At 57.3% G+C, this 25,432-nt stretch overlaps 2 protein-coding genes and 1 long non-coding RNA gene across 6 annotated transcripts in view; 2 read left to right on the forward strand and 1 right to left on the reverse strand.

Moving 5' to 3' along the window:
• Nucleotides 1-1,866: 1,866 nt before the first annotated feature.
• On the reverse strand, nt 1,867-7,392 carry LOC134414931 (uncharacterized). The gene is made up of 3 exons (XR_010026882.1): nt 7,294-7,392; nt 5,232-5,358; nt 1,867-2,130 (listed from the first exon to the last, which is right to left on the reverse strand). It is a non-coding gene; the product is annotated as an uncharacterized LOC134414931 (long non-coding RNA).
• On the forward strand, nt 4,333-12,315 carry P2RY6 (pyrimidinergic receptor P2Y6). Of its 3 annotated transcripts, none has more exons than XM_063150236.1 (2): nt 4,333-4,351; nt 9,922-12,315. In XM_063150236.1, exon 2 carries the CDS (start codon nt 9,977-9,979, stop codon nt 10,964-10,966), a length of 990 nt encoding a protein of 329 aa, XP_063006306.1. In that variant the 5' UTR covers nt 4,333-4,351; nt 9,922-9,976; the 3' UTR covers nt 10,967-12,315. The 3 variants fall into 3 exon arrangements, with proteins under 3 accessions (XP_063006306.1, XP_063006304.1, XP_063006305.1); XM_063150234.1 differs by lacking the exon at nt 4,333-4,351 and adding an exon at nt 4,381-4,564; XM_063150235.1 differs by lacking the exon at nt 4,333-4,351 and adding an exon at nt 7,686-7,742.
• Nucleotides 12,316-14,941: 2,626 nt separating this feature from the next.
• ARHGEF17 (Rho guanine nucleotide exchange factor 17) overlaps nt 14,942-25,432 on the forward strand; it is a 30,013-nt gene continuing 19,522 nt past the window's right edge. For both annotated transcript variants that reach the window (XM_063150232.1, XM_063150233.1), the window contains exon 1: nt 14,942-17,866. In XM_063150232.1, coding sequence (XP_063006302.1) covers nt 14,942-17,866 — 2,925 coding nt within the window. The remainder of the gene's footprint in view (nt 17,867-25,432) is intronic.

Here is a 25,432-nt window from a genome sequence, read left to right on the forward strand (position 1 = left end):
GAGGGTTTCATAGCTGTTACCCGGAAGCTGAAAGCTGGGCGTTTATTCTTTTGTGCGACTGGAGAAACTGAGGCACGGATTGAGGTCATCACAGGATCTCCCCAGTCCACCCCGTCACTCCCAGCAGCGACAGGAACAGACCTCCTTGCTCAGAATGGTCTTACAACCCCCCAGAGCTACACCTGACTTATCAACATCTCCTGAGATGAGCATCTCCGGGCCACACTCCTGTGCTGGACAGGCACCCAAATCCCACCCACCCAAACCTCCAAGCTTGTGCAAGGCACCCCATCAAAAGAGAAGGTTCAGCAGCCGTGCCTGGTTCTGCCCAAATGCAGACAATTGATGGCCAGGACCCCCCAGGATTGTATTTTCCATGTTATGGTTTCCCCCCGGTGTTTGGATGAAGTGTCTGGGCACTGGCTCTGCTCTGAGCTTTGTTTAGGAGGTGCTGCCAAGGTAATGCTGCTCCCAGCACTGCTGCACGAGCACCACATCCCTGCAACACCCCAGCCCATCCTGGGAAGCTGCTCCTGTCCCCCTCCTTGAGCTGGCCCCAGACGCCTGATTCCTGCTCCCAACATTGCCCATAACACCAAGCAAACCCTACAGCAAGCCCTGAGTGGGTTTGCTGGAGCTTTGAGCCCTTCTCTGCTTGCACAGCAGCACAGCCAAGGGATTTCCTGGTATATTATGTGAGGGAAGAAATGGAAATAATTCCCATTTGGGAATGGAGGACATGGAACCATCCTCTGTGGGGCTGCTCCTGGTAAAACCTCCAACAAGTGGTGGTTCAGTCATCTCCCAGCAAACAGAACAGAAAAACCTCTTTTACCTGAATCAAGGGGTGTTATTACCTGGGATATCTCCAAAATCTTCCTATACAATATTCCCATCACATTTGGTTTAGCTGAGTGCAAACCTCAAGCACTAGTGGAGGTTATTTTTGCCCGCTCATGAATGACGGAAGAGAAAACTGTGACTCAATTCCGCCTTGTCTTTGTAATTCTGCTCTTCCACAGAAAAAGGAAAAAAAAAAAAAAAAAGTCTTTTCCTTCTTATGAGAAAGAGACCAATTCTTGGAATTAAAAAAATAAATCACTTGAGACATGCCTTCCCCTTTCATCTTCTTCAAGGGCACAGCATGATCTTCTGAGCAGCAGAATCGAAAAGGAGAAGTAAAGACATCTGAGTAGCCCCCACAGAAAACATCATCAGTGATGCCAGGCATGAAACAGAGCTTTTTTTCCTCCCCAAAATAAATGTCCAGTTTTGTTTCCTCTGCAGTGGAAGGAACAGGGAAGTGTGGTTTCAATATTTGCTGTGGTGGCTGGGTGTGATGGACCCACCTGCAGAAAAGGGAGAACCAGCCCAAGACTTGAGCACATCCCTGCGTTCTCCTGGGAAGCAAATGGTCCATGCTCTGGGTTTGAATTTCTGGAAGGCTTTGCTCCCTCTGGGAGATGCCTCATGCCTTGAGTTATTTTGGGTTCTCAGGAATCCCCAAGGCCCCATCTCTACCGCCTCTGGCAATGGGATTGAGTCAAACTGAGTCAACAGCGCTGCATTAAATGGTATTAATGAGGAAATAACTTCAACTGACCTGAAAAATCACTTAGGAAAATGCATAAAATTCCCATTATGGAAATGCACAGACTTGTTGCGCAGACCAAAATTGCACATAGAGGTGAAAACCTAAGGGTTTTCAGCATGGAGGGCAAGGAGCCAAAGGAGGGATTGTGGCCAACCTGGAGGCATTTGATTTCCACTCAACCATGAAAAGTTTGGAGACATCCCCATCCCAGACCCCAGCTCTGTCCTCGAAGAGAGAAAGCTGACCACAAATTGTGAAGGTTCAAATTGTGAAGGTCCAGATTGTGAAGAGCTCCTCGTGGGACTGGAGGGTGACCAGTTTCTCCACCTCAGAAGTCCAGCAGTGAGAGAACTTGCCTGATTTCACCCCAGCTGGGTGCACTGCTCTGGCTGTGGTGACCTCTGGTTGCAGCAAGAAGGTGAAGGGCTCCCTCAGCAGATGAGACTTTCTGCACCAAACACCTTCTCAGCCAAAAATCCAGGGTCTCAAAAGGCGCTGGGTCCATGCAGCAGTCTGGGGTGACCATATCCTCCGAGCTGGTTTAAAAAGAAAAAGTTGTCATCAAATGTGACCTCCTCACGAGCAAGCTCAACCAGATCCACCACCCTAGCAGGCTGGAGTTGTCAGGACATGAGACATGAGCTCCATTTCCGTTATAAACAGCTTTTAGTTGTAATGAAATTCTTCATGCAAGACGTCTCCGGTCTGGTGAGACGCGGCGGAGCCCGAGGCAGAAGGGACCCAGCCTGATCCCTGCATGTCTGTGCTGGGGAACAACCTGAGAGCTCTGAGGAACCCTCCATGGGGACAGCCCGTGTCTGGTGATGGGAACATCCCAGCCCCGAGGCCCTCACAAAGACTCAGCATTTGAAAAATGCTGCTTTTCACCCCCAGGAGGTTCTGCAGCCATTGAAAGACCACAGTCCCAGTTCCAAAGTGCCTTCCCTGGCCTTGACCACAGGGGATGCTGCCCACATCCAGCCATGCTGGGGTCTGCTGGCAGCTGGAAGCCTGGCTAGCAGAGGAAAGGTGCAATTACCCCTGGGAACAGCAGTGGCAAAGGTCACCTGCACTCAGGAGCTAATGCAGTTACTGGCAGCATCCAGCCGGAGGAACAGAAACCAGGGAAACTCAAACCCAGCCACCGTGCCAGCCCTTTCTGCCAAGGATTAATTCACTCACTCAGACCCCAAAAGGAACCCAGACTAGTCCCTTTCCCCACTTATTTTTCCCAATGATCTTTTGGTATTAATAAAAAGAGGTATAAAAACAACACTTTGCTTGAAATCTCATTTTTAGACCCAGCTACTGCCTCCCAATTTGCCTCTCCTATCCCTGATCAGCACTCAAAATGTAATTTTTGGGGATTTCCCTCCAAATTTGCCTCTCCTATCTCTGATCAGCGCTCAAAATGTCATTTTTGGGGATTTCCCATTAATTCCAGGTGCTCTAGGGCTGGGCTTGTGGCTCAGTGGAGGTGTTTGGAGCTGGCAGACAGCCAGGAGCCACTATTATATCTTCTGTTTTTTAACACTCCCACCACTATTTACAGTGTCCCCACAGCAGGACAGCCGGCTGTTCACCTTGGGGACCTGCAAGGACATTGCCACGCTGGGAGGGAGGAGAAGCTCCGCCTTCCCAAAGCCAGGGGCAGCACCGGAGCTGGGATTGATGCCCTCACTGTCAGTTCATGGGGGGAACGAGTTGATCCATCCTCAGCTGCATTCCCCGGATGCTTGCGGGAAGTCCTGGGCTCCCCATGCACGGATGCTGGGCTTGTTTGCACAAGGTGTGTGTTTTCTGGGGAAAAGCACATTTCCCCCCCATTTTCCTCTCCCTGTGTGCAGGCTGAGGGAGCGGGGAATTTCACAAGGGCATCGAGCCACCGCCAACCCAACCCCACAAGCCCGGGCAGCCCTGCGATGTGAGGGATGGCTCCAGCCTGGCTGTGGTTACAAATATTCATGTCAGATCCTGCCAGAGCCCATCTCTCCCGCGGCCACGCTGCCCGGCTTGGCCGTGGGCTCATGCCAGGATCAATGAAAGCCTGGGCTGTCCACTGCAGCAGGATCCAGATGCCTCCATCCGTTCTGTACACCCAAACCCTCTCCCAGCATATTTGGAACACCCCCATATGGTGTTCCATCATCTGGCCAATGCCTTCAGCACCTCCTTCCCTTCCACATCCACCGAGACCCATCACAAGCCCCCCAAAAGAAGCAAGGAATAATCCCGGAGGGCTCCCAGGCAAAGGAAGGGTCAAGCCCATCATCCAGCGGAATCTCAGCATCCCGGCGCTGTTTATGCATCTGCCATCCCATACCCAGCCCGTGCCCCCGGGGTTCTTTGCCTTATTGCTCTTTAATTGCCCTGCTCAGGAAGCACGGAGCTTTGACCGCCTGGTTAATGAGAACGGGAGGCATCGACCCCTTGGGCTGCAGGGAGACCCTGTCCCCGACACCCAGGGCCAGGACGACCCGGCTGTTCCCTGTCGTGGGCATCCCACGCTGTAAATCCATCCCACTTTTGGGGCCGTTGGAATTCCCCCGGCACAGATGCTGGCCCAAGACCCCGAGCCAGATGTCAGCCTGGGAGCCCCCCGTGCTGGCCCAGCTGTTCCTCCGCCTTGCCTCGCCCCAGTCCAGCTGTGACCCCTCCCCAGCAGGTGCCGGAGCGGGGCGGGGCGGGGCGGCCCCGGGGCGGAGCGGCGGCGGCTCCGAGCGCTCCGTGCCCGGCTCCCGGCGCATCCCGCTGCCGGTAAGTGCCGCGAACGGCGGGAGCGGGAACGGCACCGACCCAGCCGGGCCGGGATGGCACCGGGCAGCCTGGCACCCTAAAGGGTCAGAGCCCAGCGGGCAGGGTGGGATCTTGGTGAACTGGGCAGGACCGGGTGGGACGGGGCTGGAAAGGGCAGGATGGAACCCTAAAGGGTCGGAGTGAAGCCGCTGCCTCCCGGCGCATCCCGCTCTGGTAAGTGCCGCGTACCGGGAGTGCGGGACCCGCAGAACCGGGAAAGGATGGAATGCAAGCGGGCAGGATAGGACGGGATGGGACTGGACAGGACAGGATGGGACCCAACAGGGTTAGACCCAACTGGGTAAAATGGAACTGGATCGGACAGAATGGGACTGGACCGGGCAGGAAGGGACCCGACAGTGTCAAACCCACCTAGGCAGGATGGCATCTTTTAGGGTGAGAGGGAACCCGCTCTTTCTCGGCACATCCCGCTGCCGGTAAGCGCCGCCAGTGGGGAGGGGGAACGGGACGAGCCGAACCGGGAAAGGACGGGATCGGAGAGGATCAGGGTGAACAGGACAGGGTGGGACTCGACAGGGCAAGATGGGATCAGACCCAACGGGGTCAGACCCAGCTGGGCAGGACGGGATCCGAGCGGGTCAGGGTGAGCAGGGCAGGGTCAGACCCGAGGGGACAAGGCTGAACCCCGCAGGATGGGATCCAACGGGGTGAAACCAAACTGGGCAGGACTGGACCCCAACAGATCGAACTGAACTGGGCAGGATGAGGCAGAACAGGAGAGAATGGAGACAGATGCAGGGAACAGCCGCTGGGATTTGGGGTGATCCCACAGCCACTCCCAATGGAAGTTTTGCCCCTGGGGAGGTTGGGCAGCTCTTACCAGCCAGCAGGGCTCAAATCCCACCGTGATGCCCCTGGCAGGGCTGGCGCAGGCTGGATTCTCCCTTCTCCCGCTGCTCCCAGGGTCTGGAGTGCGTGCATCCCTCAGGCATCCACAGCGATTAGCCCTGTGCCAGAAGTTGTATTGCACGTAAATAGAGCTTAAAACTGCTCCAGGGACCTGGTTTTCCTTGGCACCTCTGCTCTGGGTGCCAGTAGCCTGGCATCTACCTTTTATATGTAAATATATTAGCGCATGTATACATCCAGAGGGATAAATATACTCCTATATACGAGCGCGTCTGCATAGACGTGTGTGTATAGATGTAGAAATATGTTTCTGTATAAATGGGTGGAGTTATGTATCAACGCGAGTGTGACTCCATGTGCTCAGGGACACGCATTTGTGTGTAGCAGTGGAGAAGTTTCTGTATGTGTGTGTGAGTAGAGAGATATACATTATTTATATTTATTAAATATATAAATAATATGTATGTATATATATAATTTTATAGACTATGAATAGTATCTATTTTAGATATTATTTATTTCTATATATTAATATAATTTAATATACTACTCTAATATTATATTAAATTCTATTACTATATTATAATTATATTATAGATAATTATATAATAAATATATTATATTATATTTTATATATAATATATTTATACATAATATATTATATATTATTATATAATTATATAATATAATATAAATAAATAATTAAAGCATACTGATATAATATTAATATATATTTTATAATATTAATCTATTGTTATATATTAATATAAATTATAATAAATAAATGTGTGGAGAGCCATAGATAGGGTTGAATGTGGTGAGATACATATGTAGAGAGGTGTATTTACGTATAGAGATACAGGTTTATATTTGTATTTATATTTATATTTACGTGCATAAAGGAATAGGGCAGCTGAGACTGGGAAGGCTCATTGCACCTTCCCTGTCCCCATCATTCCCTTTCCAGCAGGGAATCACAGCCCCGGCTGCCCAGAGCCTCCCTGAGGTGCTGATTTATGATGGGGCACCAAACTGTGGGAAGATGAACGTGCTCACCCAAGGACAGAGTGGCTCTGCCACCTCCCTGTGCCTGACAATCCATGTTTAACACCCCAAAATTCCCAGATTTGCCCCATTTTTTCCACATTGTTACACCCTGAGGCTTCACTAAATGGAGATTTCCCTTTAAACATCCAAACCTGGCTCCCCGTTGTGCAGATGGGCACCTGAGGATATCTTGGCACCAGCCAGGAGATGTTTGGGGATAAGGATGTAGTGGCTTTGGCCAAGTGACATGCAGGATGGAGCATCTCCCTTTTCATGCTCTGAAATTTGCTGAGCTGGAGCTTTCACTTCCCCCAGCCCAGACTTCCAGCCCCGCCACAAAGACCAGGCTGGGGAAGATAAACCACGCAGGAAGATTTCCAAGGGACAAAGCCTTCCCCACATCCTATTCCAGGGCAGCAACGTCCAAAAGCTTTCCCCACCACGTCCAGCTCGCAGAATCCCCCTCCCAATCAAGAGCAGGGCATTAATTAAAGCTAATTCCACTGGAGAAGGGCTTGGTTTGAAAGCAGAGAGGTTGGAGGGGGCACGTGCAGGGGAAGCTGGCGGCTGTGGGCGATTATTTTTAATCCTTTCCCCATCTGGCCACAGAGCAGCCCCACTTCTCTTTCCCGACCCTTGTTCCTCCTCTGCAGGCACCTGAAACCTCTGGGATGAGGGTGACCCCATCCTGACCCTTCTCAACACCACAGGCACCCCCTTTTTTCCCCTAAATTTCCCATTTCCCAATGGATTTCAGCCAGCGGCGGCAGGGCACCAGATCCTTATTTTTTTCCCCCTCATTTGCCATTTTTGGGGGGGATTCCTTCTATTTTTGGCTGCTCCTCCTTTTTTCAGATAACTGAAGACCTAGGTAGCCTTGGGCATGGTCCTTAGCAGGTCCCTGCCAACTTCTCCAAGGGGTATTTTGGGGTGAAAATATGTTGAAAAGGGGTGTAGACCACACTGGTTCACGTCAAACTCAGTACCTGTGCCTCAGTTTCCCTCGTTTTACTGCAGCATCTGCACAGCTGGAGCATCTTCTTCCTCTTGGTGCCACAGTGCCAGGGGACTTTCCTGTCCCCAACACCTGCGCAAAATTAGAAGGAGCCAAATATGAGGGAAATGAGGCAAAAAAGGAGGAAAGACTTAAAAATGAGGAAAAACAGCCAAAAATCAGGGGAAAAATGTAAAACATTACAGAAAGAAACCCCAAATAATTGTGAGCCAGCCACATCCTGGCACCCAGAGGCAGGAGCATGCCCTGCCCTGGTGGCATCCACAGCCGTGCAGAGCCATTCCTGCCAGCTGGTTTCTGTTCCCCAATTCCCTGGGGGGAAAGAGCAAAGGGAAGTGTTGCTCAATGGGGTGAGCACAGCACCCACAGATGTGCCAAGGGCTGGCACAGCCACTCCAGCACCCTGGGGCACCCCAAGAGGTAAGGGGCACTCCCAGGACCCTCCCCAGCCACCTTGTCCCCTGTGTTCTTGGTGGGGACACTGGGGGGTGGCAGAGGGTCCTGTGGGTGCTGCTCTGACTTTGGGTGCTGGGGGAGGTTTGGGGGCACCCAGGGGAGAGGGAAGTTCACAGCCACGGAGCATTTATTGGCTTGGAGGTGGGTGCTGTGACTGCCTGGAGCTGGGGTGACAGTGGGGTGACACTGGGATGCAGGGGGGCACTGGGGGATGATGAGGGCTCAGTGAGGTGACAGAGGGACTCAGATAGGGTGTGAGGACACGCATGGGGGTGCAGGGGGACTAAGCAGGGTACCAGGGGGGTGGAAGCAAGCAGGGGACTGATTCACAAACCCCAAAATCATGTCCCCCACACCAACACCATGGCTGGGCTGTGCTGTGGGGACTGCTGAGTCCCCAGACACCGAAATTGGGGGGTACAAACCGCCAGGGTGACCCCTGGACTGGTTTATCTCTCCCTCCCTGGTGCCTTGTGCTCCACGCTCCTGGCTGGATCTTGGGCACCTCCTCCCTGCCTCAGTTTCCCCTTCCCAACGGGCACCCCCTTGCAGGCAGGTTCGTGCCCAGGGCAGCAGGGGAGCCTGGGGCCGTGTCTGCGGCCAGGGCTGCCAGGAGGGGAGGCAGGAGAAGCGGCTCTGGGACCCACGGGGGACAGACGCTGCCCCAGGACAGGGGGCTCATGGGCGGTGCCACCGCCTGTGCCACGCTGCTCTGAGCCCCAGAGGAAAGCGCATCTCCTCCTCCCCTGCTCAGGGCTGGGCTGGGCAGCTCTGGGCTCGCTGTCACGGCGCTGACCGCGGCTCGGCAGTGCCCAGGAGGGCCGCCCTGGGCTGGGCAGCTCTGGGCTCGCTGTCACGGCGCTGACCGCGGCTCGGCAGTGCCCAGGAGGGCCGGGTGGGCTGGGCTGGGCAGCTCTGGGCTCGCTGTCACGGCGCTGACGGCGGCTCGGCAGTGCCCAGGAGGGCCGGGTGGGCTGGGCGCTGTGGCATCGCCGGGCTGAGCGCGGCCGGCCGCGGGGCTGTGGCACCCCCTGCAGAGGCGCAGGGAGCCGCGCCGGCGGCCAGCGCAGATCCTGCCGCCAGCTCCCCGGCAGCCGCCCGGCCCCGGGCAAACCTCTCCGGACGGGAAAAGTGCCGGGGGACGGTGGCAAGTGAGGCCACCACGCTGCCCTGTGCGGTCCCCACTCACCCTGCCTAAAGCCACCACTGCGGCTTAGGATTGTGGAATCACAGCAGGATCTGGGATGGAAGTGACCTTAAAGATTCATTCCAGCCCCCTGCCATGGGCAGAGACACCTCACACTAGCCCAGGTGTTGTTATCCTATTTCTAGAGTCCCATACCTTCTGGGCAGTTTCCTCACAAGCAGCTCCTCACAGCAGCATGGTTCTTGCTTCTTCGTCAGGGCCCCTCCAAAGCTCTCCCTGCCTGGCCAAGCCCAGCCCCTTTTATCCCAGTTCCCTTCACTGGCCACAGCTGCAGCCCAATGAAGGACATCACAGCTGCAGCCCATCAAGAGCAACCGGGGCTCATCAGGGCAAGGCCTATATACAGATATTCAAGTACTATATTTCCCCCTTTCCTTTTACTTACAGATATTCAAGTACTGTACAGAGACACCTCACACTAGCCCAGGGTGCTCCAAACCCTGTCCAGCCTGGCCTTGGACACTTCCAGGGGTGCCACAGCTTCTCTGGGTAGCCCAGCCCTCCCAGAGCAGAGGGGATCCCTTGGAGCAGCTCAGGGCCTCCTCTGGGCTCTCTCCAGCAGCTCCACATCCTGCTGCTGTGGCTGGGGCAGCTCTGCAGGTGGGGTCTCACCTGAGCACAGGGGCAGAATCCCCCTCCCCTGCTGTCCATGCTGGGGGATCAGCCCAGGGCACGGGGGGTTGCACATGGTTGGGTCATGTCCAGCTTCCCATCCACCAAATTGTCCTCAGGGCTGCTCTCCATCCCTTCAGCCCCAGCGTGGGGGTTGCACATGGTTGGGTCATGTCCAGCTTCCCATCCACCAAATTGTCCTCAGGGCTGCTCTCCATCCCTTCAGCCCCAGCGTGGGGGTTGCCCCAACCTGCAGATCACCAGTCCAGGCTCATCCTTTGAGGAGGCAGACAAGTCACCAGCTGTCCCCTCTGACATTCACAGGTGCTACAAAGGGGCCCCAGCACCGGAGAGGACACTGACGGCTGGGAACGCCACCATGGCCAACCTGACAGCCACGAGCGGCGGGAGGAACTCGTGCACCTACCACGAGGAGTTCAAGCAGGTGCTGCTGCCCCTGGTGTACTCGGTGGTGTTCGTGGTGGGGCTGCCCCTCAACGCCGTGGTCATCGGGCAGATCTGGCTGGCGCGGCAGGCGCTGAGCCGCACCACCATCTACATGCTCAACCTGGCCGTGGCCGACCTGCTCTACGTCTGCTCCCTGCCCCTGCTCATCTACAACTACACCCAGAAGGACTACTGGCCTTTCGGGGACTTCACCTGCAAATTCGTGCGCTTCCAGTTCTACACCAACCTGCACAGCAGCATCTTCTTCCTCACCTGCATCAGCGTCCAGCGCTACCTGGGCATCTGCCACCCCCTGGCCTCGTGGCACAAGAAGAAGGGCAAGAAGCTGACGTGGCTGGTGTGCGCGGCCGTGTGGTTCATCGTCGTCGCCCAGTGCCTGCCCACGTTCGTCTTCGCCTCCACGGGCACGCAGAGGAACCGCACGGTGTGCTACGACCTGAGCGCGCCCGACCGCTCGGCCGCCTACTTCCCCTACGGCATCACCCTCACCTTCACCGGCTTCCTGCTGCCCTTCGCCGCCATCCTGGCCTGCTACTGCAGCATGGCGCGCATCCTGTGCCAGAAGGACGAGCTCATCGGCCTGGCCGTGCACAAGAGGAAGGACAAGGCCGTGCGCATGGTCATCATCGTGGTCATCGTCTTCTCCATCAGCTTCTTGCCCTTCCACCTGACCAAGACCATCTACCTGATCGTGCGCTCCTCGCCCGCGCTGCCCTGCCCGGCCCTGCAGGCCTTCGCCATCGCCTACAAGTGCACGCGGCCCTTCGCCAGCATGAACAGCGTGCTCGACCCCATCCTCTTCTACTTCACGCAGCGCAAGTTCCGCGAGAGCACGCGCTACCTCCTCGACAAGGTGAGCTCCAAGTGGCGCCACGACCGCTGCGTCACCTACGGCTCCTAGGCGAGGACGAGGCCACTCGGTGCCACTGAGGCGCAGAGCAATTTTGGTTGACCGCTGCGTCACCTACGGCTCCTAGGCGAGGACGAGGCCACTCGGTGCCACCGAGGCGCAGAGCAATTTTGGTTGACCACTGCGTCACCTACGGCTCCTAGGCGAGGACGAGGCCACTCGGTGCCACTGAGGCGCAGAGCAGTTTTGGCTCTGAGCTCCACAGAGCAGAGATGGCTTCACCAGGGACATGCTGGAGGGGAGGAGGATCCATCTCCCAAGCTGTCAGCCTGGTGGTGGATCCGTGGTGATCCACCTCCATCCAGTGGTGCGGTGTTAACCCCATCACAGATCCAGTGTTCTCCCCCTTGCTCACCTGGAGCAGCTCAGCACCTTGGTGGTCAAGGCACTGATGCAATAAAAATCCACTGGGACCGTGGAGAGCAAGATGGAGCTCCGTGGAGGACACATCCCTGGCTCAGCTGCTGGCGGATGGTTTGTCCCCATACTCAATTAAAAATTCCCTGATGGTGACAGCATGAAGGCTGGGGAGGGTTTGGTTCAGCCCAGCTCAAGATCAGGGTCACAGGTGGTTTTAGTGAAACATCCTTTTTGGGACATCCCTATCCCCCAGTGCCTGGAATGAGGTCACACCAGCAGGAGACACAAGCTCACTGGTATTGCTGGTGCTGCAAAATGGTGGAGGAGCACCCTGGATGGACTGGGAACAGGAAAAGGGGACATCAGGGCAACTGGAACACCCATGCTGGATTTCCCACTGAAGCCATGACCATGGGCTGGGTTAGGCAGCATTGTCACCTGCCTGGGGACCTCCATAAATCCAGCTCCCTGCTCAGCTCAACACCCCAAGTCTGGCCCATGCTGGTGCCAGTGGTGCCCTGCTGTCACCTCCTAACCAGGATCCACCACAATCAGAGCCAGCACACGTGGACACAGCGCCCAGAGTTGGAAGATTAATTCCACAGAGAGCTGCTCAGTGTCCTGGCCATGTCACCACACATCCCACAGCTGGCTTGGCCTCTCCATGGGGCTGGGACTTCTGCGTTGACCCCCAGCCTCTGTTGGGATGCTGCTCCCTCACAGCAAGGAGGGATTTGAGAGGCGGATGCAGCACTCACCGCTCTTCTCTAACGTATAGGATGTATAGAATTAACTCCCTGCTCTCTCTCAGATGGGTGTATACACCCACTGTGTGTGCAGACATAGAATATATCCCAGCAGAGGGAGGTTTGTGGCCCAGCCCAGGCTCTGCAGTGCAGAAATTCTCTGCCTGAACACGGTATATGTATCTATACAGTGTGTATATATATATATATATAATATATATGTGGATGACTGCATTTTTCATGTCTGCTTATAATAATCACACCTAAGTGGATTGAAGTGATTTGCTTCCAATCTCCAGGGCTGAGCACCCCTCCAGCTTGGCTGCCTGCAGTTGGCCAAGGGTGCAGCTCCATCCTGACTGCTCCTTGCAGGTACACAGCGTCTCCTCAGGCACCTGGGCACCCAAGCATCCAGGGCTGGCAGTGCCAGTGTGTCTCCTTGCTGTCATGAGGGTGAGGAGGGCGTCCAGAGTGGTCACAGGCTCTTGGATGATGCTCAGAGATCCCAGCATCACGGCTGGGCTGCAGCATTAGCTCAAACCACCTGGTTTTGCAGGAGCTGTGTCCCTGTCCTGACAGTGACAGTGTCTCTGGGCTGGGGCACATAATGTGATGGAGGAGCCAAAGGCAGCCCTGTGCTTTCCCTGGGCTGGAGCTCATCCTCGCCAAAATCCCCTCTGATGCCTTTTTGGGGTCCTGCAATGGAAGAGCAAAGCGCTGGGGGGCTGCGAGAGCCGTGGCTGCGGGACAAGCCCAGCCCGATGTCCCCATCTCTTCCCAGAGCTAGGGAGGTGACGGAGTGGGAGGGCCGGGCCACGCCATCCGGACCCAGGAGAGGGCGCAAAATATTTAGATTTGGAGAAATCCGGCCGATCTGTGGGTGTCCACCCGGCTCCAGGGAGGGAGGGAGGGAGGAGCCCTGCAGCACCAGAGTGCCCAGCGCATGGATAAGACCCATGGGAGGAGGTGGCAGAAAATACCCCACAATAAAGCTCTGAGGGGGGGGGGGGGGGGAAATTTAATCAGCTTCCAGAAAGTCTGGTGGTGGCTGCAAGGGCTGCGTGGACTCGGGTGGTCACATCCAACAGGCTCGGGATGGTGTTCCTGATCCCGGAGTCACTAATTTGGAATGTTTTTGAAGAGGAGGGGACACACAGAGCTCTCTTTGGATCTCGCCATGCCTTGCCCTGCCCTGTCAGCAGCTCCCTTGGCACCACCAGGCCTGGAAGTGATGGGAATAAAGGGATGCCTTAGCAATGGAGTGAACACTTCAACAAATCTCCTTTGCTTGCCAGATGCTCAAGGGCAGCAGCTGAGGAGCAGCTCCCACAGAACCAAGCGGGGATGAAATGCATCATTTCATCATTTTAATAAAATCTTCCCAAAATGCCACCTGGGGCGGACATTGTGGGGACAGGAGACACCCAGGCCTGGGGCAAGCAGGGTGGGAAGGGAGAGCCAGGGAAGGAAGACTTGCTGGGGTGGAGCATCTCACGGCATCACTGTGGGTGCTTTTTAGGCCCTGAAAAATTCATTTACAGAAGGTGTTGGATTTTTTTTTTCTCCCCTTCTTTTGTGCCTTTGGGTCAGAGCCAGAAATATCTTCTACATGGCCAGAACACCTCTGCAGCCCCATCCACGTCTCCAAGGCCACAGCTCACCCACCAGCCGTCCCAGCCACCTTCATTTGTCACATCCCCAGCGATAAATCTGCTGTCTTGGGGGGAAAAAAGGGTTATAGGCTTCAAATAGCAAGCGCTGACAAGCACTGCTAAAACCCACGAGAAAGTCTGTTCACGGGGCAGTGCTTCCCTGCAGAGCTGTGCAAGATGGGAACAAGGTGTTCTCTCCTCCCTGGCGTGAGCAGCAAAGCAGGGCCTGGAGGAATCTGCTGCAGTGGGAAGAATCTTTCACTGGCACTCACATTTTTGGCTATTTGTCCTGTTTCCCTCTAAAAGGAAAAAGATGGGAAGGGATGGAGGGAATCACAGAGTGGTTTGGGTTGGGAGGGATCTTAAGGACCACCTAATCCCAACACTCTGCCATGGGCAGGGGCACCTTCCACTGTCCCAGGTGGCTCCAAGCCCTGTCCAGCCTGGCCTTGGGCACTGCCAGGGATCCAGGGGCAGCCACAGCTGCTCTGGGCACCCTGTGCCAGGGCCTGCCCACCCTCACAGGGAACAATTCCTTCCCAATATGCCACTGAAATCTCCCCTATTTTAGTTTAAAGCTGTCCCCCCTCATCCTATCACTATGTGCCCATGTAAAAAGTTGCTCTCCCACTTTTTTATAAGCCACTTTATAAAAGGGAAGGGGGATGAAGGATGCTGGGGGATGTGGAAGAAAGGATGCAGGGGGTAAGGAAGGATGCGGGAGGGGGGTGAAAGATGCAGGGGGGTGCGAGGTGCTCCTGCTTAGCCCAGGAGTGAGAGGGCAGCTGTAAAGCCGCCTTCCTCTCCCCCCTCATCCCCTCCAAAGGGAAAAAAAAAAAAGAAAAAGAAAAATTAAATAAATAATTTTCAAAAGGGAGCAAAACTTTAACCCTCCCCCTCTGCGGGAGCAAACCCCGCCTCCGGGGAGGAAAGTTTATTTGAATGCAACAAATAAAAAAGCAGGGGGTGAGGGAGGAGGAAAAGCCAAAAAAAAAAAAAAAAAAAAAAAAAAAAAAAAAAAAGAAGGGGTGGGGGGGTGGGGGGAGAGAGAGAGAGAGAGAAAACAAAGCGGGAGGGATGCAGCCCGCCGGCAGCCCGGAGGAGGAGCGGGGCCGGGCGGTGCCTGCGGCGGGGCCGGGGCCGGGGCGCGGCGGCGGCGGGGCCGGGGGGCGGGCGGAGGCGGCGGCGGCGCCGGGGGGGCACCGACAATGGCGGAGGGGGGCAGCGGCCGGGGGGTAGCGGCGGCTCGGTGCCTGCTGCCCGCCTCCTCCCCGCCTTCCTCCTCCTCCTCCTCCTCCTCCTCCTTCTTCTTCCCGGCTAGGAAAGTTTCAGCGCCGAGCGCGGAGCAACAACCGGGCCGGGCTTTTGGCAGCCTGGCCCCGTCGGTACGGCAGCTTTCGCTTCGTTTCGCCGAGCCGGAGCCGACGGGCCCGGTTCATGCCGGGGCTCAGCCGCCGTCCCCGGCTCCACCGCCGCCCCCGCCGCCGCCGCCGTCGCCGCCGGGCCCGGGGTTAAACGCGGAGCCGCCGCGCTGGCCCAGCGTCCCGGCGATGCGGAAACTCTTCGGGGAAAGCTGCCGGCAGCCCGCGGCGGCCACCGGGAACGGGATGGGCAGCGGGAGCGGCAGCGGGAGCGGGAGCGCCCGCGGAGCTCCCCCGCCGCCTCCGCCCCGCAGCCGCGTCCCGCACCCGGCGCTCCGCTCTCCCCGCGGAGCTCCGTCGGAGCCCGGCCCGCATTCCTGGCATAACTCGGCTCGACCGCAACCACCCTCCTCCTCCCCGTCACCCCGCTCCAACGGGGACGATGAAGCCGCGGCGGCCCGTTCTCCCCGCGCCTCGTCGGGCAGCGAGGGCGAGGGGCAGAGCGCTGCCCTCCGGCCCCGCGCCGCGCGGCAGAAGAAGAAGGAGGGCACGGAGGATGGCGATGCCGAGGCCGAAGGCTGCGCTCGGGTGGTCCCCCGGCACCCGCTGCCCATGGTGGCCCGCGTCTCCAAGGTGAGCATCCTGCCCTTCGGCAGCCCCGGCGGGTCCCGCAGCAGCAGTCGCTATTCCAGCACGGAGACGCTGAAGGAAGAGGAGCAGTTTGGAGTCTGCTGGCCCGGCCAAGGACGGGCTCTCCAGACGGGTTACGGTATCTATCGATCGCCCAGTTTCGGGGCCAGCGATGGCCTGGCCTGGGGACAGCCAGGGCTCCGCGTCCGGCCCAAGCTGCCCCAGAGCGTGGCCAAGGCAAAACCGGACTATGGGAGCGAGAGCCTGCACCAGGCGGGGCTGGAAGGGGAGCGGGCCAAGCACCGCAAGTCCTTGTCCAACCCCGACATCGCCACCGAGACCCTGACTCTGCTCAGCTTCCTCAAATCGGACCTCTCAGAGCTGAAGGTGAAGAAGAAGGGGGTGAGGATCGGCCTCGACGTGGGCTCTGATGGATGCTCCAGCGGTGCCAGCCCTTCCCCGGGCGGCTGCGGTGCCGCTCATCCCCAAACCCGCTGGGCGCCGGGCGAGCGGCCGACCCTCAAGGACCTGACGGCCACTTTGCGTCGCGCCAAGTCCTTCACCTGCTCCGAAAAATCCGGGACACGGCGGCTCTTCCTGCAGAGCACCATGAAGCAGAGCTCCTCCGAGCTCCTCCTGGCCTCTACGGACAGCCAGGACCGGGTGGCTCCAGGTGGGGGACAGCAGGGGGACGAGGATCCTCTCCCCATGGTCATCCAGGACCAGTACATCCAGGAGGCGAGGCAGGTGTTTGAGAAGATCAGCAGGATGGGTTCCCAGCAGGACTACGGCTTTGCGGCCGAGCAGAAGGACAGCGGAGGTGTGGAGGGCGCTGAGGTGGTGGCACCGACAACGGGGACGACGGACGCGACCCTTCGGGGGCAGGTGGAGAGCACGCGGTGTTTGAAGGACGTGGAGCTGGAGGAGAACCTCCCTCACGGTAAATCCGTGGAGGAGCTGTCGGGTCACGAGTCGAGCGTGACGGACGAGGGCATCGTCACGGAGCCGGAGCCCGTGGGGATGCCCTTCCGAGGCCTGCGCGAGGCTGGGGACGCCTGGATGCTGCCCGGTGCCGGGCCGGCAGCGGGTGGCTCTGAAACGCCGCTGCCCGCTCACCCCGTGGCGGTGGCCGAAGACCTTGCAGCCGGCAAAGCCGAGACGCCGAGCACCCCCGGCAGCCTGCGGCGCCGACGGAAGTTCCCGTCGGCGGGCGCCAATGGGACGGAGGGCGGCAGCGAGGGTGGCACCGAGCCCTACCGCTCCCTCAGCGACCCCATGCCTCACCGGAGGCGCTCGGTGGCGGAGGAGGCCAAGAACTTCTCCGTGGACAGCAACCTGCTGGGCTCGCTGAGCGCCAAGGCGGGCATCCCCCAGCCGGCCGCCATGGCGGGCAGCGCGGGCAGCGCGGGCAGCGACCTGTCCCTGGGCAGCGATGGGCCCCGCGACTACAGCAGCCTCATCCGCACCATCGTCAGCCAGCCCGGCGCCATGGCCAAGCTGGGCGACGACAAGGCCAACGGCAAGACCGTCAAGAAGAAGTCGCTGAGCGACCCCAGCCGCCGCGGCGAGCTGGCGCCTGGCGCCTTCGAGGGTCCCGGGGAGGCCATCAGCGAGCTGGAGGCCAGCATTCCCCCGTCCAGCAGCGAGCCCATCCTCTCGGCCCGGCCCGCGGCACAGGGCGCCGGCCGCGGCTACGGCTTTGACCCCAAGCTGGCCGAGGTGCTGTCCCCTCGCGTGGCCCGCCGCAGCTCCAAGAAGCGCTCCAACCGCGCGGCCCACCAGGAGAACCAGCCGCCCGCCGCGCCCGCCGTCCTCGCCAAGGGCCGCCCGGCCGCCAAGCACGTGCGGCACACCAGCGAGCCCGCCGCCTTCGTCCCCATCGCCGTCCCCGAGCCGCTCGTCCCCTCCGGCCACCGCCTCCCCGCGCCGGCCGCCGGCCGCTCGCCCGGGAAATCCTTGGCGAGCCCGCAGCCTCCCTCGCTGGAGGATGTCACCAAGCGGTACGTGCTGGCCCTCAACTCAGGTGACACGTCCCCCGCGCCCGGGGATGGCCCCCGCTCGCCGCCCGCCGCCCCGCCGCCCCGGCTGCCCCGCTGCTCGCGGCTGCCCGACGAACACGGCCCCAGGAGCAAGCCGCAGGTGGTAAGTGCCCATCCATCCTAAAAACACCTTTGTTTCATCCAGAGCACTGGTGGCCTTGGGGTCTGTCACGTGTCCCTTGTGGTGGATGGACAAATTCCCATCTGCAGAGGCGCTGCTGGATGGCCAAGAGCCCTCCCAGCCCTTTCTGCTGGTCCCCAGGGAATGAGCTCTTGTCTGTTGGAGCAACCTCCCTGGTGAAAAGGTGACTTTTGGATGGGAAAAAGCAGTTTTCAGGTTAAACAGCACCACGTTTTGGTGGAAGAGGGTTTTAGAAATGTATTGTGTTTATATATAAAATCTCTCAGTGGTGCTACATAAGGTACTGATAAATATTTACCATCCCTGAGATGCTGAACCAAAAATTGCCTTTTCCTTGGCTGGGAAGGCTGAGCAACAATCCTTCTGCTTGGGAATTCAAATGTTCCACCCCTTATTGAGCAAAACTGCATTTCCCCCCAAAAAACCACCATCCCTCTACTTGCGATCATGAGCATTGCCACGCTGGTGCGTGGGAAAAAAGGGGGAAAAATATTTTTGTGCATGCACTGAATATTCGATTGAGAGGTGAAAGTTTGATCCTCTCTGGGGAAGAATTGGCGCAGTCTGGGGGATGTGGAGGTGCTCTGCTCACCCTGGAGCACAGCTGCGTGCTTTGGGATCTCTCCTGGGATGGGTTTTTGGCATCGCTGGCCCCTTGGCTGAAGGTAGCCTTGGGTTCCCATCACTCCGGGTGTTTGTGCCGGGAAGGGCTTGGAAGCATCACCTCCTGCTGCGGCACGGCCGTGCCAGCACCCACGGGGCTTTTCATAGCTCTGGGAGAAGCCCAGAAATAGCCATTCCCGTGGGGGATCTGCCCGCGGGAGTGGCGCTGCCAGGGCTCCCTCCCCTGCTCCAAACCGATTTCAGAGGATGGGCTGCACCGTTCCCTTCCAGCAGCCGCCAAGCGTGAAGTCCCCGGGGCTGAGCCTGGCAGTGTAACCCTTGCTGGCCAGGGCAGAGCCATGTGGAGAGAGGCTGCTTCTCTTTGGATCCTCCCAAAATCCCTCAGCATCTTGCCCTCAGGGTGTTCTCTTGGGATCTGGCATCCTCCTCACGGGATATTCTCGTGGGATCCAGCAGCCCTGAAGCAGCCTTGTTCCCAGGAGGTTCTCCTGGGATCTGGCATCCCCACAGCATCATTCCCTCAGGTTATTCTCTTGGAATCCATAATCCCTGCAGCAACATTCCCCTCAGAATATTCTCCAGGGATTTCTGCTCCCCATCCAGCTCCTTCTCCTGCCAGAGAGCAGCCGTGGGTGGCTGAGAACAGGATGGCCACTCTTGACCACTGTGTGAAACACCCTTGAGGATGTTTTGGATGAGTTTTTGGGCAGCATTTTTTGCCTGATGGACCAGTTTAGGTTTAGTTTTTTATCTTCTCTGATCGTGGGCTGGAAAGTGCTATGAAACCATCGAGCATTATAATTAAAATGGGTTAATGAGGAACCTCCTGGAGCTCTGGCTGGTGCCACCGTGGGGACATTGGCAGGTCCCCAAGATGAGGCTGTGCACCTCGTGGCATTTCTGAATAATTAATATGTGTAGTTTATATAATATATGGTTTATCTCAATAATTTATAGAGAGATATTTCTCACTCAGGCAGGTCTCTGTGGTGTCCTGGGGCTGGGACCTGATGGCCCCAATATCAGGGATGCTCTGCTGACCCCACACACCGATACAGCCCCAGCCCTTGTCTGATCCCAGCTTTGGCATGACTTTGGGTGGATTTTTAGCAGCTGGGAGCCCTGTTTGGCCAAGCATGTCCCCAGGTGGATGGGCCACCCTGTGGAGCAGACCCTGAGGATGCTGCTCCTCACCTTGCCTGAACCCTCCAGCCCCGGGGAGCAGGGTGCGAATTTTCCCTTTTAAGGGCAACACGACAGCTGTATCTTCAAATCTCCCTCCTGCCTTGGGATTTCTTTGTGCTCCAGCCATATCCTTACTGAAACCAGGATTTTTATTTCTCCTCTTGATTTATTAGATGGTGGAGCTGGGATGTTTTATTTCAGATGGCATCAGCTTTGCCTGGGGGGGGCCGAGGGGGTTGCTTTAATCCTATGTGAGAGCACCGAGGACCGGATATAACTTGGCACTGGGATGGTTGGCTGGGAACAGGGATTTATCCCTGACCAGCAGAGAAGAAATCTCCTTTATTTTTTACTTTTAGATTCTTTTCCCCCTCCCTAACTCAATGGGAAGGGCCAGCGTTGCAAGGCTGTGAGTCTGTATAGGGAAATGGCCACATCCACTTGGGAATTTTGTGGGATGGGAGCATCCATCTCCTATCATGAGATGGTGCCCATCTCCAGCAGACTGTACTGGGAAGGGATTCCTAATGGGGTCTGGCACCTCTGGGGTGATGCTCCCTTAAAATATTCTCTCCCAAAATCTTTCACCCTCAAGCTATTCCCTTGGGGTTGAGCATCCCTGCAGCACCATTCTCCCAGGATATTTTCCTAGCTCCATGGTTTGGTAGTGGCTTTGGCAGAGGTGCATCTGGCACATCCCACCCAGAGAGGTAACGGTGTGTTCTCATTCGGGGGCAGCACTGTTTGCACTGGGTTCTTTCCAGCAATTCTCCATGGGGCTGGAGCCATCCAGTTCATCCTGGGGGCAGAACTCCTTCACCCTGTGCCTGATGATGGGCACCAGGCTTTTAATTCCTCAGGGCTTGTTAGCAGCACATCCCACTCTGATGGATCTAGAGAATAAAACCCCAAGACTCAAGATAAAGAATTTTCCTTCCTTCCAGCATCCCAAAAGCTGCTGGAATGGGCAGCACAATGTGTGTGCACCTACGTGCAGCCCCACAGAGTCTAGCAGCAAGCCAGGATGCTTGGGGTGGATTTGGGTTCCATTTGCTGCTCGGAACGGATCTGCACTGTCCTGCTGTGTTTGTTGACCCAGCAGCACTTGGATTAAACAGGAAAATATTGATTTAAATACAGCACCTCTGGGGAGCAGGGCAGCCGTGGGAACGCGGCCTCCCCCACCTGCGGGTCCCGAGCGGGGCGGCCGCACCCCGGAAAAGCCACCGGGGATGGAGGGGAGCCCGCAGGGAGCGGCGGGGTCACGTTCCCAGGGAAGCCGGTGGACATTTCCTCCCCTGCATCCTCCCCCTCCTCCAGAGGCTCCTCCTCGCTGCGGGGACAGCGCAGAGCTGGGTCCATGCACTGGCCGTATATTCCTGCCATTTGTCATCTTTGGGCTCAGTTTCCCTCTCTTCCATTTGTGTGAATCCCCAGGTTTGGGGCTGTGGCTGGGAGTTATCTCGGTTTTTTTGGTGTTGCTGGGAATCTCTAATTAATTAAAGCAGCTGCAGGGGAGAGGTGGGAATGGGCAAATGTTGGTTTTCCTCTCCCTGCTCCAATGGCTTGCCCGGGTTTTGTGTCCCTGGATCTGCTGTGCTCAGTGAAATGCTGGACTGGGGGGGAAACTGAGGCAGCCCTTCCGAGATGTGGGATGGAGCACGGGGAAACTGAGGCAGCCCTTCCGAGAGGTGGGATGTGGGATGGAGTGGGGGAAACTGAGGCTGGGATCAGGGGATGCTGCCTGTCAGTGGCACAGATTGACCCTGGGATCAGGGGGGTGACCCAGCCCAAATCCCCCTAACTCTGCCCATTTTTGTCTCTTTCTTTCCCCACTGCCAGAATCCCTTATCTTAGCCCATTTCTTATTCTTTCCGTCCCCTGTGCCAAAATCCCTTATCTTTGCCCATTTTTTACCTCTTTCCTTTCCCAGTGCCAAAACTCACTTAACTCTGCCCATTTTTACCTATTTTCTTTCCCTGCTGACAAAATCCCCTAAACTCTGCCCAATTTTTACTCTTCCCCAGTGCCCAAAATCCCCTTAACTCTGCCCATTTCTGCCCCTTCCCTTCCTCACTGCCAGCTCTTTGAACAGGGCCGCTTTGTCCCTTGTCCCCTCCACTTTAATTAAAAGCCTGTAATTAATTAGGCAGCAGGCTCCAACGGGGAAAGGAGGATGATCCACGTGGGATGTGCATCCTTTGAGGCCTGTGCTGGTGGTGTGGGGCAGGATCCAGCCTTGGAGGGACAGGGTTATCCCTGGGCTGAGCTGGTGCTGGGGGCTGGCCTTGGCCTGCTCCAAAGGTCAGGCTCTTGGCAGGATGCAGGCACTGGAGCCAGGGTGGGAGGCTGGAACGGGCTCCCAGCCTCTGGAGGGACCCACAGTGCTGCAGCTGGGACGCACCAGCAGCTCCCTGGGGATGGGGTGGGCACGGAGGGAGAGGCTGGATCTTGAGCCTGTGCATGCAGGGAATTCCCTGGGATCTGTGTGCATGCCCAGTCCCAGAGTGCAGGGATGCACATACAGGGGGTATGGAGGCAGGGACACTCACTAAGGGAATCTGGGGGGAATTTGGCAGCATTTTTTGCCTGATGGACCACTTTAGGTTCAGTTCTTTATCTTCTCTGATCGTGGGCTGGAAAGTGCTATGAAACCATTGAGCATTGTAATTAAAATGGGTTAATGAGGAACCTCCTGGAGCGTTGGCTGGTGCCGCCTTGGGGACATTGGCAGGTCCCCAAGATGAGGCTGTGGCACCTAGTGGCATTTCTAAATAATTAATGTTATTAAGGGAAGGGGTCCCTGGTGCAGGGATGCACACACGGGGTATGGAGAGGCCCTGGTGCTGGGATGGATTCTCAGAGATGCCCTGAGCAGCCTGCCTGCACCCTGCCTGCATCTGTGCACAGATGCCTGGGCTTTTCCATGGAAAATCACATGCCTGCAAAGCTCCTGGGAGGAGGTGGCCCTGTTCTTCCATCTGTTCTTGCCAGGGAAGCAGCAGCTCGGCCTCCCTGTGATGTAACCTCCAGGTAACCTCCTGCCAAACCCAGCTGGGATGGAAGCTCAGAGCTGTTCCTGCAGCCCTCATCCATCATTGCGAGGGTTGTGGGATCCTTGCAAGTGTTCAAGGCCTGGCTTAGGTGGGCCTTGGAGCAACCTGTTCTAGTGGGACGTGTCCCTGCCCATGGCAGGGGGTAGGAGCAAGATGAACTTAAGGTGCCATCTGGTCCAAACCATTCTGTGATTTCCTCACTCTGATTTCAAGCCTTTCCCAGGGATATTTCTGATATTCCCCTGGCTAGTATTGATCCCTGTGTGATGGGAGTGTCCAGACAGGTGGTGTGCTGAGGTCTCCCCTTGCTGAGCTCCCTCACCTGGTCACAGCAGGTCCCATGGGCCAGCCCACAGCTTCAGAGCTGCAGCAGGAGCTTCTCCCAAATCCAGGATGGAGAAGGAGGTGCCCTCACACGAAGGGAAGGTGCAGCAAGGCAGCACTGGGGTTTGGCCTGTACAGTTTCCTCTTCTCTCAGAGCATGGCCTGAAAAACAGGGAAAAGGAGAATGTCATCCTCCTGGAAAACAGGGAAGGAGAGTCCCATCCATCCATGTCCATGCTCCCATCCAGCCATCCCCCTCCACCCATTTGCACCACCTATCCAGGACAACAGTCTCCAGGCATGATTTTCCAAGAGAGCCTGGTCCATCTTCCAGGATATCCATGATTTTCCAAGAGAGCCTGGTCCATCTTCCAGGCCGTCTCCTCCTGAAGGCTTGCACAGACAGAGCCCTCTAAAACAAAAGCTTTGCCATTTCCACCATGGTGCTTCCAGGCCAGGATGTGTCCAGTGAGGAAAATTCAGCCACTTCCACCCCCTCTCCCTCAGTGTGGCTCTCTTTAAAGCTCTGGTGGTTGGTCCCGGTGGGGCTGTTTCTCCGGACTCCCTTGGTTTCCATGGAGAGGATGAGTGAGGAATTTCAAAGGGAATGGCTCCAGTAAATGAACTCTTCTCTAAAAATAGTGTGTTTGCTTTTGGTTCTTTGGGAACTGCAGCCTGGCCAATGGGAAGGAGAAGGAAAATCAGCATCTGGGTAAAAGTATTCCAGTAACTCCCTCTTGGTGCGAATTCCCGTTGGAGCCACTCGGCTTCCGGGGGACAGAGGCTGATCCCAGCTCCTGCCTTCATCACCAGGGCTGATCCCAGCTCCAGTCTTCATCACCAGGGCTGATCCCAGCTCCTGCCTTCATCACCAGGGCTGATCCCAGCTCCTGCCTTCATCACCAGGGCTGATCCCAGCTCCTGCCTTCATCACCAGGGCTGATCCCAGCTCCTGCCTTCATCACCAGGGCTGATCCCAGCTCCTGCCTTCATCACCAGGGCCGATCCCAGCCCTTGCCTTCATCACCAGGGCCGATCCCAGCTCCTGCCTTCATCACCAGGGCTGATCCCAGCTCCTGCCTTCATCACCAGGGCCGATCCCAGCTCCTGCCCTCCTCACCAGGGCCGATCCCAGCCCCTGCCTTCCTCACCAGGGCCGATCCCAGCTCCTGCCCTCAGCACCAGGGCTGATCCCAGCCCCTGCCCTCAGCACCAGGGCTGATCCCAGCTCCTGCCCTCCTCACCAGGGCCGATCCCAGCCCCTGCCCTCAGCACCAGGGCTGATCCCAGCCCCTGCCCTCCTCACCAGGGCCGATCCCAGCTCCTGCCTTCATCACCAGGGCCGATCCCAGCTCCTGCCCTCCTCACCAGGGCTGATCCCAGCTCCTGCCTTCATCACCAGGGCCGATCCCAGCCCCTGCCTTCATCACCAGGGCCGATCCCAGCTCCTGCCCTCCTCACCAGGGCTGATCCCAGCTCCTGCCCTCCTCACCAGGGCTGATCCCAGCTCCTCCTTCATCACCAGGGCCGATCCCAGCCCCTGCCCTCCTCACCACCGTGCCTGGGTGCAGCTGGGGGCTGTCCCCAAGCCTGCTGCTCCCCTGTACCTTGAGCAGGGTATTGTGAGTAGAATCCCTTTAATCCCAGTGGTGGAAGGAGCTGATGTTGGGCTTGTGTGACCCCATGTCCTGCATTATCCCAGAAACCCCAGGCATGTCCCTTTTTGGGAACAAGGAGATGGCCACCACCACCTTCCACCCACCAGTGACATACAGGCTACCAGTAAGCCCCAGCCGGACACCCCTGCGTGGATGTGCTGGGAAAAGGCCACCCGTGCCAGTTCCCATCACCAGGTTTCCTCTGGAGGAGTCACCATCCCAGGGAGGGGACGGCCACCACCAGGTGCCCCTGGAGAAGCCACCATCCTGCTGTGGGGTCACTAGCATCCCTGCACAGGGCTGGAGGAGGTTTCCTGGTGGTGCCGTGGAGTTGCTATTTGTGACTGGCCGTTCCCGAGCCCTCTGATACTCTCCAAAAAAAACAAAAAGGGAGTTGTTTGCATGGGAAGATTGGCATCTCCGAGCCTGGGATATGGTTTCCTGCTTTTTTTAGCTGGAGTAGCGGCAGACTCGCTGGCCTGCCCTGATTTGGCATCCCTCTTCTTGCTCTTTTTTTTATTTGGAAGAGTTTCACCCTGACCCCTCGGCAGAAACACCGTCGCTAGCGGTAGGGATCGGCTCTGGTCCTCTGGGTGCTCTTGGGGCTGCCCAAACCCCGGTGAGATGGGATGTAGATGGCCCAGAGCCCCGGTGAGCGCAGCGGGAGCGCGGCCCTGCAT

This window comes from Melospiza melodia, chromosome 2, assembly GCF_035770615.1.
Source record: "Melospiza melodia melodia isolate bMelMel2 chromosome 2, bMelMel2.pri, whole genome shotgun sequence".
In the NCBI taxonomy this organism is placed as follows: domain Eukaryota; kingdom Metazoa; phylum Chordata; class Aves; order Passeriformes; family Passerellidae; genus Melospiza; species Melospiza melodia.